An 18,824-nucleotide genomic window follows, 5' to 3' on the forward strand; every position below is an offset into this window, starting at 1 on the left:
AGACAAGGAAAAATTGAAGAATCATCTTTAAAATGAAATATATAATGAAAAGGAGAGGGAACAGAAAAAGGAAAATTAAAAGTATATAGGAAATTTAGAAAGGTAAGTAAATGTGAAGAAGAAGAAATTAAATCTCAACTAAGGTCCAACAAAGCGAAGAATATTACTGCTTCCTTTTTCAAATCTGCTGTAACTATTTAGTAATTCCTTTCACTAAGCTATTTCTGCAATTCATTCACAAATTTGGATAAGAGGCACTGAACTATTAAGAGCCAGTTTCAAAAGATGGAAACAGAACCCAAGAGAAGACATCTTTTAAAATAACCATCAAAAAATGCTAAATGATGTCTAATTTTTACATTCTGCTAATAATAACCATAAAATATAGATAAAACTTTATAACATATAAAAGAATTTGATATGGGCTGTCATGGTTTATTGAAATATAAAAAGCTAATAAATTCAATTAAAATTTCAGAATGATGAGAAACAACCTATTTAACTTGATATTTAATAGCTTACAGTACCTCTCTGCATCTCCATTAACTCCATTATAAAATGGAAATCATACTAACATCTACCTGTAAAGGTTCTCCTGAGAATGATAAGTTAATTCCACAAAGCATTTATAGAAAGACTCAGCACACAGTGAAAGCTCAATTAATGCTGCTGCTGTTGTTGTATCATACCTATTGTGCATAATGCTACCATACTTATTTTTCCCATCCATAAATAGAGGAGTTTGTAATCACAAGAGTAAGTTTTTTAAGTTTAATAATTGGCCAGGCATGGTGGTGCACACCTATAATCTCAGTTACTCAAGAGGCTGAAGCAAGAGGATTGCAAGTTTAAGGCAGCCTCAGCAATTTAGTAAGACCCTGTCTCAAAATAAAAAATAAAAAGGGCTAGGGATGTAGCTCAGTGGTAGAGTATCCCGGTTCAATCCCAGTGCCTGCCCTGCCCCTGCAAAAAATAATAAAATTAATAAACTGGGTTTTTTTTTAACTCCTCCAACAAAAGAATTCTAAAATTTCATGCCCTAAAATGTTCTAAAATTTCATGTCCTAAGGACCTATTGGAAATAAATTTCATTCAGTAAGTTGTGAAATTGTTGTGGCCCTTTCTGGATTATATACAACCTGCCCTTTTCCTCCATTATGCCCTATTCATTTCAAATCCCTTCAAGATACTTCCATGGATGAAGAAAATCAACCCCAAAATTATCTGCAAAAACATTCAGAGAGTTCAATAAGATCCCTAGATACAAAACACATTTAAAAATCAGTAACATTCATACATACTAGAAATGGCCCATAAGACATACACTCCAAAATCAACACCCATGGTGCTTTCTCAATCACCTGTGAACATGTGCACAAAGAGCAGGAAAAAAACACTGATTGTCGGAACAAACCTCTTTAGCCAAGGTCAAACAAGGCTGCCTTCTTTAAGCTCATGTACAGTAAACAAGTGTCCCTTCACAATCTAGCACAAGCTAGAGTCTCATTTTTTGCATTTTTGTGCTTTTTCTTGATGTTTTCACTATTTAAAATGGCCTTCAAGCACAGCACTAAAATGCTGGTTAGTGTGTGTCTTACACACTAGAAGGCAGCGATGTGGCTTCCAGAGACAATACCTTCAGGAGTGTGCTGGAAGTATTCAGTCACAGTGCTGCTGGTTCAATGTCACTGAACCGGCCATATATATTTAACAAGTTGTTCTTAAAAAGAAACACACATACAGCACAGTTATGTACTGATCAACTGATGAAAATGTGAATACAGGTTCACAGAAATCTAAGTCTACATTTATCCTAGATTAGTTCAGCATTTGCTAATTTAGTGTTCAGAGGTTTTACAGCACATAACTAACATGGATAATGTGAACTAATTATTAAGAATAAAGGTAGCAAAGTCAGTACTAAAATCCAGACATGTCTGATTCCAAAGACCGTACTAGTAAATACTGTGTCCTGCTCATTCTGTATAAAGGAAACAATAAGTGGATTTGATTAAATAAAAATCAAACTATAAAGGAAAAGTGGAAAAATAATTACAGCATATATTATAAAGGATTACTAATATTAAATAAAGAGCTCTTTGAATCAGTACTGAAAAAAGGAACCTTTTTAAAATTGAAAAATAAGCAAAATATTTAACAGATAAAATGAGGTCACTGACCTGAAAGTGCAAAATTTGGAAATGAACTCTCAGTCTGTTCCCTGAGCTTGTATGCTATCCACCTACATAAATCCCTAAGAGTTACAGCTCCATATATATGTGTCTGTATGTGTGTGTGTGTGTGCGTGCATATATATAAATATATATGCACACACATACATATATATTTATATGTACACACACACACACATACACACACACACACACACACACTGGTTCTGATTCTGGGGACACCTTAACATTGAGCTACACCCCCAGTCTGGTACTAGGGATTGAATCCAGGGAAACTTTACCACTGAGCTATATTTCCATTCCTTTTTAAGTTTTTTTTATTTTAAGATAGGTTTCACTAAGTTTCTTAGAGACTTACTAGATTACTTAGGCTGGCCTTGAACTTGTGATCCTCCTGTCTCAGTCTCCCGAATAGGTGGGATTACAGGTGTGTGCCCTCCCAGTTCTTGTTATTTTTCATTTTGAGACAGGATATCAGTGAGTTGCTGGGGTTGGCCTTGAACTTGCAATCCTTCTGCCTCAGCCTCCCCGAGTCACTGGGACACCAGTCATCTCCTCCAACTTTAAAGGCTCACAAATCAAGTTATACCAATATGAATAGAGTTTGTTTTTCTTTCTTATCTATTAAATTTGAATGTTCCTAAAACACTCAACAAATCCTGGAAATATTCATCACGATACACACAAGTTTGGATCCTCTGACCCTCTCAACTCATAGGCCATCAGTAAGAGACAGGTTAATGAAGATCCAGAATTCTCAGCTGCTGTTTCCTGCATACACTTACTACTGTTTAAGCACATTCCTCTTATAAGATGGATGATTTGGAGAAACTTTTACTTTCTATTTTTATATATTTCCTTTAAGGTTACTTCGTATCTGTTGAGTATGGAGCGAAGCTATTTTAGTTTCTGTCCTTCTCATTATTTATTCCCATTCAGATGAAAATTTAAATACAAACTAGCTACCCATTCATCAAGATTGCTTCAGATTTATTTATGGTGCAGCACAGAGAAGATTCTGGGAATAAGAACTTAATCTATTATAGTTTCTATTAATAATTGCAGTCACTAATTGCTATGAGAACTTTGTTGGATATGCTAACATATAGTTAAAGTAAAACCAATCCAATGAAGTACTATAAATAGCCTTGTATTGTCTCACAGAACTCATGAGAAATTTTGTAAGTTTGGAGGGGGTGGAAAAGCAGAAATATGGTTTTCAGTTTTTTTAAAAAAACATCATTATCATGTATTCAAAAGGCCAAAGTTTAGAAATCATCCTTGCAAATACATCTTAATAAATAATTCTCTTGATTATTTTGGAAATATCACTTTCAGACAATTTTGACAATAACAGATATCAGACAGGGATACCAAGTGTTATTTTCATTCACAGATTCATTAAATAAAAATGTTGAAGTGCCTGCTGTGTGCAAGGCACCATATGAAGAGAAATAAAGCAACTAATGGGGTTATGAGTACCAGGGAAAAGGAGTATCACAGCTTTAAATAGTGTGGTCAGGGAAGGCCTCTCTCTGAGGTGACATGTGAGTACAGACCTGAATTAGGAGAAGCAAAAGCACTAGGCTCTCTAGGCAAGGACATTGTAATAGGGGACTTGCAAGTGCAAAGGCCCTGAGGTGGGACTGAGTCCCTACAACATTTAAAGAACAAAAAAGAAGTCTCATGGTTTTAGTGAAGGAAAGGGACGGCAGAGCCAGGTCTTATAGAGCACTTATCTTTTTCTCAAAGAGAGATGGGGAGCAACTAATGCTATAGATAAAATTTCCATATAATTTATTATTGAAATTCTGGCAAACTCATTGGTAAAAAATGACAAATTGAATGGCTCATTGGGAAAAGAGGAAGACCAGGGTTCCTTGAAGCAAAATGGAAGAATATTTGCTTTAGGTGTCAGCAGAGAAGTGAGATGATTCTGGTTCTAACCAGACCCCTGGGGTTGCTGTTTCAAAACTAGAATAAAGGCGCACCAGCGTTGAAGCAAGGAAAGTGATGAGGAGCCTACTGTCCTATCCTGATGAGGGGCAGGGCAGCACTGACAGATTCTGGGTATGTTTTAATATACAGCCAGAAAGACTGTAGTGATGGATTGAATGTGAATGCTAGAGAAAAAAGATCCAAGGACTGAGCAATTACAGAGACTGAACTGGCATTAATAGAGCAGGGGGGATTCCGGAAGGAGCTAGTGTCAGGGAGGTCAGGGTCCGGGAAACAAGAAGCTCCCACAGCCAGCAGAGTGGAGGTATTAGGTGGGTGGTAAGACTGGCAGGCACAAGACAATCAGAAAGTCGTTTGGGAGTCACTAGCATGAAGATGGCAGGTAAAGCATTAGAATGAATGACATCCCCAGGGATAAAGTGTAGACAAAAAAGAGAAGAGAGTCCAACAATACACCAACAATACAGTCAGGAAGAAGGACAAACAGCAAAAGAGGCTGAGAAGCAGCAATCAGGGAGACAGGAAAGCCAGAGCATGAAGTCTCAGAAGCCAGGTGGTGAAAGTGTGTCAAAGAAGAAGGAGTGATCATCTGAGACAAGTTCTGCTTTGGTCCTGTCTGAGAAAGGCATTTTGACATTTTCCTAGTGAATGCAGAGATGGTTTTTCTATAGTCTCTGTGAAGGCAGAGGCATGCACACTCGTTCACTTCTGATAGACCGTTGCAGGATGTTAAGGGTAAGATTCTTGATGGTCTGAAGTGAAGAGGTGCCAACAGAATTCCAAGAAATTTGTTTGTTTGTTTGTTTGTTTTATGAAGTCAGGCAATCTGCACTACACTGTGAAACTTTCAGAAGAAAGAATGACATTTTCATAAGGCTACAAACTGCAAATCACTTTTAGGCTAGATCTTTATGAATGACAAGAGGACAATTCTGCCACACCCCCACCACAGAGATTTGTGGTTTGAGGAATTCAAATCTAAAACTCAACAACACAAGAAAGGAAAGGTATCAGAAAGAATGCATCCCAACTTCAGGGCCACCAAGATGCTTTCAGCAGTCACCACGCTCTGCCCTGAGACACTAGAATCATTAAGTGCCATGTTTGGATATCCCTTCCCAATCTAATCCACCTTCGATTATTTAATTCTTTAGCCCACGTTAGCCAGACTTGATTTCTGCTGCTGGCTACCAGAGTACCCTCACATGTTTGCCACTCTCCAAACTGCACAGCCCTACAATCTTTAAAAAGTCATAACTTCAAGTTAGGTCACTTTTCTAAGGGAAAAAAATAGAAAAATTCATAGAGTTTAGAGCCCACATTTGCATCCTGATTGTAAATGTTTCCTTCACAACATTCTTTTTATTTTCTGAAAACATTTGTCTTAATCAAGATAATGAATGTCTTTTTTTAATGTTGATTTTTTCCCCTTAGTTTGCAGAGCTGAGGATCAAACCCAGGGCCTTACACACGCTAGGCAACTGTTCCAGCAGTGAGCTACATCCCTAGCCCTGATTTTTTAATTTTATAACAAGTATACAATATATTGTTACTAACTACAGAAACCATGTGGCACAATAGATCTCTTGAACTTGTTCCTCCTGATGGAAATTTTGTATCCTTTGACTGACATCTCCCCACCACACCTATGTACCCCCACTCCAGCCTCTGATAACTAACATTCTATTCCCATGAACTCAACTTTTTCAGATTCCACATCTAAGTGAAATCTTTCTGTGCCTCACTTATTTCTCTGAGCATTAACATCCTCCAGGTTCATCCACACTGAATGACAAGATGTTCTTAAAAGCTGAATAGCATTCTACTAATGGCTATTTCTATAGAATGGCAACCAAGCACACAACTCATTCAAGATTTCCTATCCCAACAAGTTTGCTGAGTGTCCCTGTTTCTCATTATGTTATAGAAATGCTTGGGAAGGACTGTTAGAGCTGGACAGAACCAACTTGTATGAACAGAAATCACTGTGCAATGCACTGCACAATAAGTATTATTTTAAGAATTGTGAAGAGTCTGATCTCCAGAGTATTTGCATTTTGTCTCAATGAATACAGATGGCTATCCCTTGGGTACTCATTAGCAATACCAATTTTGGATCCTCATTTACTTTAGTTTTCTATATGCTTAAAATATTCCATAATTTATGTGGAGTTGTAGTGTCTGCCTCAGTTTCTATGAACAGTCTGGCATGACCCATTTATATTTTAAAGAATTACTCTAAAAATTTTAACACCTGCTTCAGGTCAAATCACTAGGTAACAGTCTTAAGGCTTCCTACCCAGCCAATCTTGAGTTCACAGATTTAGTAGAGCTACAACTTAGCACAGCTCATCAGAGAAGGAGAGAAGAACTGATCTGGTCTTTCAGGACAGAAAAGAAAACATCTATACATGGGATTTTTCTACATTTTTGGTGACATTTTTATCAAGTTTCAAAGTTCTTGGAATTGTTAAAGTTCAATGATGAAAGTTTTTCTCTCCTAGTGAAATCATGAGACCCTCTATATGTTCTAACGAGGCAGCTGTCAGTCTAAATTTGTCCTCTGCCCTCTGATCTTACTTCTACCAGGGATCAATGGATCTTGGTTCAGATCTGATGTCAAACTTGGGGATCAATTACAAAGGTGACAAATCAGGAAGCATCTGCATACTAATGGAAGCATGAGGTACGAGCAGATCCTGCTTCTTTTCACTAGACACTGTCTTACAACCCCTCATGCTTTAAGCCTACCTGGTAGCGTTGAAGACTAGTGCTGAGTTCTGCCCTCCATGGCAGGAGGAGAATTATTTGGTGGCAAGGGCCTGAGTGCATGCTTCGAGGTTGTTTTCTCCCCCCTCATTCAAATGAGCTCAACAGAAAGTGATCTTTAAAGACCTGATCAATCTATCAAAAATAACCCTACAAAGTTAAGTACAAAGTAAATGTTATTCCAACGGTTTTGATGTCACTGCATGAGCAGGACTTCTGAGTACTGAACAAGTCAGACATTTCAGAAAGCTCTGGGTTATCACCAAGGACTTTCACTGTATGCTACATCAGTCAGTTTCACAGACTGATAACACCAAAAAGATTTCCTAAAGAATGGAATATATTACAAATAGATGAACTTCAGTGAAAATCTTTTAAAATGTTCCTTTCTAAATTTTTAATTATCCTCTTATAAGTCCTATTCAAGGTCTATTAGTGCAGCAAAGAATAATCTTCTATAATTTACCTTAAAATCTTTAAAATAAACCACATTCTCAAAATGTTAAAAATAAATTTGAACAAGTTTGAAAATCACTTTTTTGTACTTTTGTCATCATACTTCAAAGGCACTTTCAGATGATTATAAGCTAGATGATACATTTGCTTGTGCTTTATCTAAAAGACAATGTCTAGTCAAGAATTATGGACTTGGTGAAACTCCAGCCTTGTTTGACACAGATATCATCTTCCTGGTTTGATTTTGCAATCTTATTTAAAGAGTCAATAACAGAATTAGCTTTTACTTTTGTTTTCTCTTTCTTGAAATTACTTAAATTGTTTATTATTTTCCCTTTCCAGAGTAATCATCATTTCTAAAAATAAATGCATAGGATTATGGATTTTGGAGCAAGATGGGCTGAGAATTCCCACACAGAAGTTTCGCAATCTTAGGCAAAACACTTACCTGTGACTTGGTTCCTGCATCCATATTAGGGAGATAAAAAGTACCTACCTTCAAATGTTTCTGAGAGAATTATAAGAATTACTATATGTAACACATTTACACCCATGCCTGATATATATTAAGTAGTACTTTAGGATTTGCTATTATTGTAATTCATTATTCAGAAGTCTGTGAGCTGACTTCTTTCAGTTTGTATCAGTGCTTAAAATAGGACTGTGAACCCACTTTTTTAAGAACTGAGAACCAACTTTCTTATATTCCTCCATCACAAACACTAGACATATAACATTTTGCAGGATGAGGGTACAGGAAGTGTTTATAAGGAAGTGTGAAGAGAACTGGAGTTATGATCATAGGATATTTCAACATTCACAACACAGTTGGCCTAAACTAAAAGACTACATGTTCAGGTAAGACCAAACGTCTGTTTCCTCTGTCAATATATTACAAGCAAGAAAAATGACAAACTTGGATTTGGTCCTGGAGGCTGAGCCAGCAATAACAAACAAGGTTAAGGTGAGGCAGCTCACATTTACAATTGTGTCACACATCTATGTATTTTAAATGTCAACAGGATTTACATCTGGTGATACTGCATTTTACAGGGATAGGAGAGTCAAGAAATAAAAGTTCATTGACAGACACTAACAAGAATACATTGTCAGTACATGAGAAACTCCAGAAATTAGAGGTCAGCCATAGGTTACCTTCTCAATGCATAACTAGAAAAGTTCACATGAAACGCACCATGATCGCCACCTGCAGAAGTAGCATACATTATGGGACATTTTGAAAAATTTTTAAAAAGATTCAGTAAATTTTAATTTATTGCCAAAAGTATCTTAGAAAACATCTTAGTTCCATCAAGATTACCAAAAGTAATCCTATGAAAGGACCAGAGCAATTCAGAGCTTGATACAAGAATTGTAACTTATCTAAAAGAGAAGGCTAACTGGGTCATTTGTGTGTTTAAAATACGTATTAATTATGGTTACTTAAGCTGCACATAACAGAAATATGACCTAACATGAGTAACTTTCCTTACAATACAGGAATTCCAAAAATTATTTCAAGGCTGGTATAGCTGTCTGAGGATATAAATAAAGATCCAGGATTTCTCTAAACTTCTGATCCATCATCCTTAGTATGTGGCTGTCATCCAAAAGGTTAAAAGATGACTGTATCACTTTCTAGCTGGACAAAATAGGTAAGGATACAGAAAAAAAAAAAAAAAGTCTTCTGAGTTTTTTTTTTTTTTAATTCCCTTTATCAATTATATCAAGAACTTCCCAAAGATTCCAATCAGTAGACTTTACACCTCATATCACTGAATTACATGGAGCTATAAGGAGATCTCAGAGATATTTTTAATTGGACACACCGTTGATTTGAATAAAATCAATTAGTAAGAGAGGGAGTTTAGTGATGCCTGGATAGATGACAATTAATATATGCCACAGAATGAGGCAGTATGAAGCCTAGAAACAGGACAATCTTCCTCTAGTATTTTCTACAGAAGAAGATGCCAACAAGACCAGCTGACATAAATTGGGTGAAGAAACATGAATTTTGGAATCTGCCATTAAGATCATCTAACTCTGTACTTCCCTTCAACCTACTAATAGTGGTCACTTTCTACCCGCATCAACTTTGATACAGTGGACAGCTTGCGCTAGCTACTGCTTTTATCCTGATTAGCATATTTTTTTTATTGTAAATGAACTAGACTTCCAGTTCACCCCCTGATGACTTGTAAACCTGTTTCTCCAGGCAGTCTACTAGGGCAGACTCTGTTGTCTACTATCAAAATCAATCTTAGTTCCAATTCTGGCTGAAATAGGTTTGTATTTTAAAGTAATTTTACATAGGTTTGTAGAAATATATATTGTAGACAAAAAAATTTATGTCTGTATTTACTTATCTTAACATCTTCTCCTAGACCTCCACCTAAACACACAAATTTTTGTTCTTATCATAACCAATCAATTCAAGAAAAATAATTAAGGAATAGGAATGTCTGACTTAGGAATTGGCTAAGTTAACAAAAGATTTGGTTGGACAAAACTATACTAATTAACTCTATTATAACTATAGGCAAGTCATATATCAGTCTTGTATGGGAAACACTTTTTTATCATTCACAATCGGTAATACATGTTTTTCCTAATTTTGTGACCTTCCTCAATGAAATCAATGTAAAATTTCTCCTGAAATGTGCCCTACATTGACAAGGCACAAAATGAACAAACACGGGTGAGGAGCCCTTATCTGTAGTCTGTCCTTATCTCAATTAGGGCCAATGAATCAGATGATAACTACTATCTATCAACTGCCTACTGTGTATGTCAGGTACTTTACATGTATTGACTTTTTTAGTAACTGCCACTCTGAAATATGACAAATATTACTTCTGTATTAGAAATGAGGAAATGGGGGTTTAGGAATGTAGCTCGGTGGCAGAGTGTTTGCCTAGTATACAGAAGGCCTGAGGTTTGTTCCTTAGCATCACAAATAGGAAAAAAAAAAGTGAGGAAACAGGATCACAGAGGATAGTTAATTTACCATAGGCACACTGCTAACAGGGCAGAGTCAGCTATGAATGAAAGTTTGTCTGCTACAAAAGCCTGACCTCTTCCTACTACACTGTTGTACCTCTCTGGACTTCTTCAGTGTGCTAAATCTGAGCTCTTGCCAATGGACTCTCTGAATTTTTGACCTGAAATAAACATTAGAACTCACATGGTACAAAACAATAAAACAGATTATGTTCAATAAAGACTACAGTACTTACCAAAGCAACACCCCTTCCTTCCTGACTCCCAAGCTAGCATTCTTTGCTTTATTTCACATTGACCCCTCCCTGGTTGGTATATTAAGTGCCAGAAACCTGAAAATGGTAGCATCACTATGTTGGGAGCTACACAACTACAATTAAGAGCTTTGCCAATGACACCAGCAAGCCATGAGACAACTTGAGATGACAGAGTGATGAGGAAGACTGGCCTCCACCAATGTACTAGAAGAACCCTGGAGCTCTGACACTTCCAAGATATCTCCAAACTGAGTTGCCTTTTGGACTCCAACTAATTCAATGTGCAGTTGCTAATTTCTACAACACGTCTGCCTTATTTGTTTCCATGCACAAACTTCAGATTCTGTAGCTTGGCCACATAACTGAGAGAAAGGAAAGCAGCTAACGCAGAACTAAAACAATTTCAGGCTTGAAAATTCTTCTGAGAGATTTTGTAGTGGAGGAGGAGAAGGGAACCACTTTTCTGTAAAGAATAACTAACCCATAAATTGAAAAATGAGCAAATGTACATCATAGAAAGATAAAATTGATATTTTAAGAATGTATTATAAAGCCTACTTGTCTACTTCAGTTACTGCAAATAGCAAATCAATATAATAGTTTATACAAATGCAGTGACATTTTTCATGTTAAAAAGGGAATAGAGATGGTGACAAGGGGAAGCCTGAAGGGAAAAAAGATAAAGAGAAAAAAAAAAAAAATTCAAAAGAGCAGCAAACAATGGCACATGTCTACAATCCCAGCCACTTGGAAGGCTGAGGTGGAAGGATTTCAGGTTTGAGACCCGGTCTAAAAAAAAATAATAATAAGCAACTGGGGATGTTGGTCAGTGGTGGAGCACTTATCTAGTATGCACAGAACCATTGGGTCAACTTCTAAAACCACAAAACGATGATGAGTAGGAGGAGGACAATGACAATATAAATAAAAAAGAATAGGTGTGAAGCAGAAAAGTAAATGGAAGAAGAGAGGGAAAGCAGGAGCCCATGACATAGAATGAAAAATAGGAAAGGTAATGTGAAAAATGAGGAAGAGAGATCAAGGGAGAGCACAAGAACCAGGTGGAAGGAAACGCTGAGAGTAGCACTGTTGGTAAACTAGCATCAGGTCTTTCTCACACCCCTTAGTTTGTACATGTCAACAATGAGAGCTATTTCAAATATGCATCAGCTCTCCTACAGTTTAGGAGTCCTTTAATCAATAAAATTGTATTTTGTTTTCAATGAAAAGTTTTGTTTTTCTATGGAAATCGGATTCAACATTAAAAGATATCCAGGGTTTTAAAAGCATACTTTGCAAAGCCTGAGATCCAATAACTACCTCTTTGTGGCACTCAATGCTATCTAATTGCCTTACCTTTGCTGTTTGGATGATTACAGAGGCTTTGTACTTCAACATTTATTTGCACCTTTATATAAACTCACCCATCTGCCACATACATACCCTCAAATCAATTTGCTATAGCTGGGTCCTACCACTAAAAGAAGAAGAAAAAAAATGTCTCCAAAATAGTAGAGAAGCACATGTTTAAAATAATTAAGAATCCAACAGGAGCAGCATTCAATTCTTCAGAAGCTCTGCCTTCAATGAGATGGGCATGGTGAATGACATGGCAAAAATTACTCTAAGCCACACACTGACACCAAAGGAAGATCACTTCATGGGGAATGTTCATACAGTCAAGAAATTTTTCTTAAATACGTCATTCCTGTGTTTAATCAGTCATATAGGACTTTTTGAATGTTATTGTATTTTTTATACTCTCATTTTATTTATTTATTTTTATGTGGTGTTGAGGATCAAACCCAGTGCCTCACACATGCTAGGCGAACACTGTACCACTGAGCCACAACCCTAACCCCCTAGGATCTTCATATTTGAAAATTTAATCCCAAATTGTAATATGTGTTTTTAAAAATGGTTTTGTTTAAAACCAATAAGATTGCTGGGTGTGGTAGTGCACGCCTACAATCCCAGCACAAGGAGGCTGAGGCAGAAGGATCACAAATTCAAGGTCAGCCTTGGCAAACCTGTCTCAAACTAAAATAAAATTTTAAAAGGTCTGTGGGTGTAGCTCAGTGGTAAAGCACTTCTGGGTATCAGTATTTGTACTGATACTACTTATAATAAATAAATTGATAAGATAAAAATGGTATGATTTGGTTATTTTTTTAATGACTCTTAAATCAGGTGGAGGGAATGGATTAACAACCCCAGTGTTTCTTGAAACACAAATTATATAAATGCATTTCCTTTTCTGTGAGTGATATGTCATTACTCAGACATAGCACAAACCACTTTTCTCTGTTCATAGTGAACCTACCATTCCAATCTAATGCACCACATTCCTTCTCCTAATGCAGTGTAGGGCAATCCACTGTTTCTATTTCCATAAGACTAAGAACTTTATATTTTTGTTTTGAGTATATGTAAATTTTTTTTAAAAATGTAAATATCCAAAATATACTGGTCACTCAATTTTTGTTTTCCAAATGCAAAAGCTATTTTAAATAAAAGGGTTATTATATCAGCAACTATTTATAAAGATTTAAAGACATACTAAATTTCAAAGTAGCATTTTAAATAATCAAAAATAATCAAACAATTGTAGCTTAATATGCAAACTCTCCGAAATAATTCATGACATAAGACTCCCAGATCATTCTATAAAGTTTACCAATTCTCAAGAGGAAGATAGGTTTTTAGATATTTTCTACTGAATAAAATTAATTTCTGGAGAATTTAAAATAATATTGACTTTAAAAATCTTATTAAACTATCCACCAGTTTCAGTTTATCTTTAAAAAGAAAATGTATTTGAATAAGATAGTTCTGTTTAAGAAAAGTATACTCATGACTGCAATAATAAACTGCCCCATTTTATTCTTTAATATTTTAATGAAAATTAAAATATTATTAAAAATAAAGTTCACAAAAGTTGGAAGGAAGCATTTTAATTAAATGATTTCTAGTACTGTAGTACTATGAATGAAGTAAAAAATTGTGTTTCAATAAGATGTTTTGAATTAAGATTCTGAAGACCTAGTTTAAGACTAGAATTGGAATAGAGAATATAAATTACATGAGGCAAGATTTATGATTTCAGAAACAATCCGAACCACATCAGTAAAATATGTTTGGAATAAATTGTACAGAGTAAGATGAAATATGTGACAAGTAGAGCAAAATGCTTTAAAATGCCCAATTTTCATAGTCATATAGCAGCCGGACACAGCTGCAGTTCACTTATAAACTGCACTTGACAAATGATTCTAACAATTTAAATATGGTGATTCCAGAATGTAAAATATATAAAGGACAAACAACTATATCTGATCAACATCTGAACATCTGATCAACAGTAGCTATTTTAGCCATAGCAGATTAATTTAATTCAAATAATAGAATTATTCCTTTGAAAGCAATTAAATCTGGAGTATATTTTCAAAAATATGTCTGACATAGATATCACTCCTATATTTGAAAGGCCATTACATTGGTCTTCCTTTGAACAGTGATTTTTAAACAGCAACCAGTTGATTTCAGAATATATGTAAAGAACCCTTAATCCTCATTCTAATTATGCCGTTTTAAAGGTAAATGTTCAGTTTTCACAGTAGGAAAATTATTGCCCTCCCCTGCCCACATATTTTTTTTTTAAATAATGGAGTGAAAATGTAAAATAAAAGGACTACTGATATTGTTGCTAGATTTACAAAATACAATAAAATCTGTCTTTTAAAGCACAATGCCATATCACCAATTCAGTTCAGCTCAAGACATCTTTTTCCCTTTCAGTCACTATTTCAAAGCATATTGCTCACTGTTAATGAATACTCCCCACACTTTATGCAATGGTAGTGACAAGGATTCTAGACCATGTGGATATTCTACTAAACTGTCTCACCAAAGCTCAAGTATTTGGGTAGATTCGTTTATCGATGTTTGGCTTTCAGACACAATGATTTTCTAAGAATGACCTCTCCTTTCTGATGGTGACTGAGTAAAGTCATTCTTGAGAGAGGGCAGTCCTTACTGAAATGGTTTCAGGGGTTTTCTATCACAAAATATATGCCTCCTCAATGATAACACGATATCTTTTTTAAGCAAAAAGAAGAAAAATATTCTAGAGTTTCAAGTAAAACCATGGAAGAACTTAACACTGATGAGTCACATTCACTACAGACTAACTGGAGGCCAGGAAGATGAATTGCAAAGAAAAATGACAGGTATAGACCTGAGGGTGCAGGTGAGGAAGAGTGATTGACACGGGAGATGGAGGGTACAGGCTTCAACCCAACCCTCCCCCTTCACAACACTGAGCTGTTCCCTAGGAGAGAAACAGTGCATGGGGCACTTCTGGGAAAGAGAAAGGCTACCTAACTGGATGGCCAGGTTTTTGTTTCCTATATTCTCATCACTCGCAACTTTCTGGGGGCGGGGGGAAATTCTGGTTTGGAGCCTGGAAACCACAATGGAGAAATTGAGCTGTTAGGATTTGTGTCCCCCAAAATGCCAAGTGGCCTTTCTAATTCAGCATGATATACATGATACTTCTTGAGTTCCTACCTTGTGATATATTCATGGAAAGATACCATAGTTCATCATGAGTAACAATGCCCGCAAGAAATCATATACAACAGAATTTAACAGAGACAGGAAAATGAAAAGAGATACCAAATGATACCATTTCATTAACAAAGGAAGAGTTCATTAGATGTATCCACATAGTTGACAGAGCAACCGAAATTGCAAATAGATGGATATATTACTTAATGTTTGAAATTTGTGCTAATTCTGTTAGACTTACAAACTTCACATTCTTTAGTACTATATTTTCGTCTTTGTGTCAAAGATTTCTTACAGTAATCTTTAAATAAATGGGACCTACAATTTTGAACCATTTTTATTCTAGGTTGTCACACAGACCATGTCCCAGAGGGTAGCCAACTGATCTATGATAATGGACTATATTAGGTGCTGTTGTATCCACCACTTCTATCTCAGTGCATTCCTTCTAGTAGAAAAAAAAAAAGGCTCACAACCATCAATTCTCCACCCAAAATACCATTCATCCAAATGCTGAGCTTAATGGAAATTATAGATAGGACTGATTTTTCCAGGATAACTGCTACATTTAAAAGATTAAGAAAGTTAGAAATCAATTCTCAAGCTAACATTTTACAGATTTCTTAGCTTAAGTAGATTTTTTTGGCCAATGGCCTTCCATTTTTGTCACATACTGAAATGAGCTAACCATATTAGGTTAAGTTTTAGGTTAAGTTTTCCTATCAGCAAGTCAATTCTTATAGATGTTATATAATTAATTTTTAAAATTAATTTCCAAAAGTCCAAAAGTAAGAGTCACATTGGCATTATTTCATTTTTAAACAATTTCTTCTATCTTTAGAATATTTTACAGGGAAAACTCTTACTGAAGGCCTGCAGCTACCAACAGTTCCAAAATCTAAATGCTTGATGAAGCAGGTAACAGGTATTTAAAATTTGGCATTATTTTCAAAGTTAATAATAATTTGACCTTCAACTTAATGAAATTTCTCTACTTATTTTATTGGCAGAAAAGAGGTGGAAATTGGGACCCTCCCCCCAAGAATATCCAATTTTAAGTATTATTCTTACTCTATAACATAGGCTCTTTATCAGACTTAAGGATATGATTTACAGTAACTCTTAAGTTCATTTGCTAACTCAAGACTAAAATCAAAGGCTATAGCATATTTTGATGCTTTTATTCAGTTGTATATACTCACATTCTATAAAGGATGCTAAAAACAGGGAAAAAAATAAGGCTTTGTATCATCACACTGTCTTCCATCACATCCTGACAATTGTTCCTTTTACACTAGCCCTAGTTCAGTGACCTGTCACTCTCACTTACAAGTAATAACAGGCAAACACCTTTGCTAAGGGTCACACTAAGTGAGGACTGGCTCAATCAGTCTTCAAGTTAGGTCTGGTTTGCCATCAGGTTGGCTGGTCCTTCAATTTAAAGATTTCCATGACCATAAAAAAGCACTAGATGGTTCTTGGGAAGATAGTGCAATAATCACTTTTATGAAAGATAAGGCTAGTTACAGAGAATTTTCCAAAATTAACTCTAAAATCCCACACACAAGGTTGACACCATGCCACAGGAAATTGCAAAAGTACTGTTTTAAATCTCAAGGAAGCATTTATTTAGGTTAAAATTTTAAACTAGATATGAATTTTTTTTAAAAAAAATAGAAAACTCTAAAGGATTTTTATAATTTTTACATGCACGTCTATCTGACATTCCAGCGCCCCACAGATTACCTTCTACCATGACAATACCTGTTAGCTTATTAGGAAAAGAAACTATGACAAGATCTTACTAGATGATAGTTTCTATTTGGTTGGGTATAAGTACTTTTGCATTGAAATTCTAATTAAATAGTGCCTGTCACTACTTAAAAGCTCCATAGAAGTGAAATGTTCAGAAGTCCCAGCAGGAATAGAGAAAATAGTATTTTTGTTTTTCCTCAACTTGTAGCTTAAAATATTAAAAATACATACACTACATGAAATTGCATTTCTTGGATGTAAATGCTACTTCTTCAATAATGTTTCACCTTGATGAAGGACTGCATAATGATCCCTTTTAAAAAGGGATCTTCTTTTTATTAGGGGCTTCCAGCCCCTACCTGGAAATTAAAGCTGCTTAGATAAAAGACAAAGTCATTAACAGACATCACAAAGGCAATGCTAACAAGAAGCACCACGTTAAAAGAGAGAAATCAGAAAAAAATCATCAATTACTGACATTTTAAACGACACTTGAAGAAGAATAGAGCTGGAAGCAGCCGCTCCATTTCAGGAGGGCTGTTTGACACTGAATGGAACTAGAGGGAATCCTGGCTGTTGAGGAGCCGGAACTTCGAGGAGGGCAGGCGGGTGGCATGGGGCAGCCACAGCCTGGGACGCTTCAACCTGTCACCAGCCTGTCGGCAAAGAACAGTGACAGTCTCAACGCCACCCCAGAACCCACGAGAGGGCACAAGGAGCAGGGCAATGGTCTGAAATCCAAGTAATAGGGTTAAGAAAGGAAGATGTGCAGGTTCACTCAACGTTTCAGCTGCAAGAATGAGGAGTGAGGGGGAAAGACATCAGCCCCCACTAATTCTCAGGCGTTCAGCACAAGCATCAGCTCATTAAGAAGAGATGTGTTAGGGGAGTGTGTAAGGGGTGGGGAATAAATCCCAACTCACGGCTCCAATCTCCACTAACTTTGTTCTTTCTCCCCCAACAGAGCGCAACGCTTGGGTAAGGGCTGTCATGGTTCTTGTTGAAATGGCCCCTCCGAAGGAGGAAGGGGATAAAAAGCTGCGCTCGCGAGCGAACTGGGCGGCGGAGAGCGCGAAGATGCTGTGGTACCTACCATGGTATTCCTGTCCCGGTACGTAGTAGGTGGGGTTGCCCGCAATGTGCAGGGAAATGAGCACCTCGCCCTGCTCCCCATCCCCTTCCAGCTCCCCGTGGTGGGTACACAGGAAAAAGAAGGGCGAAAAGCGAGGGTAATAGCCCACCGCCGCGCGCGCCCTCAGCGTCGCCCCCAACAACACTGCCAGGAGGAAAGTCCGCGGGGCCCAGCAACTGCGCTCCATGCCGCCGCCGCCGCCGCCGCCGCCGCCGCGCGCCCCTCGCGCCGCTCGCTCATCCAGTTTTGGAGACGCCGGGACCGAGGAGCCACGCGGAGGAAAGGCGAGAAAGCGGCGGACGGGAGCAGAGCGGGTTGGGGAGAAGAGCCCCGCCGGGAAGTTCACGGGAGACGGTGGCTCCCAAAGTTACTTTGAGCCGCGGGAGCGCGGGGATGGGACTGCTGGCGCCGAAAGCGCGTCGTCCCGCCGCCTCCGTGCGCCGCCGCCGCCGCCGCCGCCTCTGCGCGACGCCCCTCGGCCAGGCCTGGGAAAGCGCCCGCCCCACTCCACACCTTCTTAAAGCCCCGGGCGCCGAGTCCCCCCCGCCACCGCCACACGTGTCCCGGTCGCTCCCCCGCCCCCGCGCGCCGCCCAGCGCGCGCGCACCCGCCCGTCCCCCGCCCCCTCGGGCTCTCTCGGCAGCACCTAGTGAGGCACGGGACGCTCGCCTCCCTGGAGCCCCGGGCCCGCGCCCAGTTAGCAAACGGAAGGGCAGGGAGGGGCACAAGCCC

General features: G+C 37.7%; 1 protein-coding gene across 3 annotated transcripts in view; it reads right to left on the reverse strand.

Moving 5' to 3' along the window:
* RELN (reelin) overlaps positions 1-18,580 on the reverse strand; it is a 472,616-nt gene extending 454,036 nt beyond the window's left edge. For all 3 annotated transcript variants that reach the window (XM_079149959.1, XM_079149958.1, XM_079149957.1), the window contains exon 1: positions 18,054-18,580. In XM_079149959.1, the coding sequence (XP_079006085.1) occupies positions 18,054-18,279 (226 nt within the window). In that variant the 5' untranslated portion in view covers positions 18,280-18,580. The remainder of the gene's footprint in view (positions 1-18,053) is intronic.
* Between the last annotated feature and the right edge of the window lie 244 nt (positions 18,581-18,824).

The sequence above is a fragment of the Sciurus vulgaris genome, assembly GCF_902686455.1.
Source record: "Sciurus vulgaris genome assembly, chromosome: 8".
NCBI classification, from domain to species: Eukaryota; Metazoa; Chordata; class Mammalia; order Rodentia; family Sciuridae; genus Sciurus; species Sciurus vulgaris.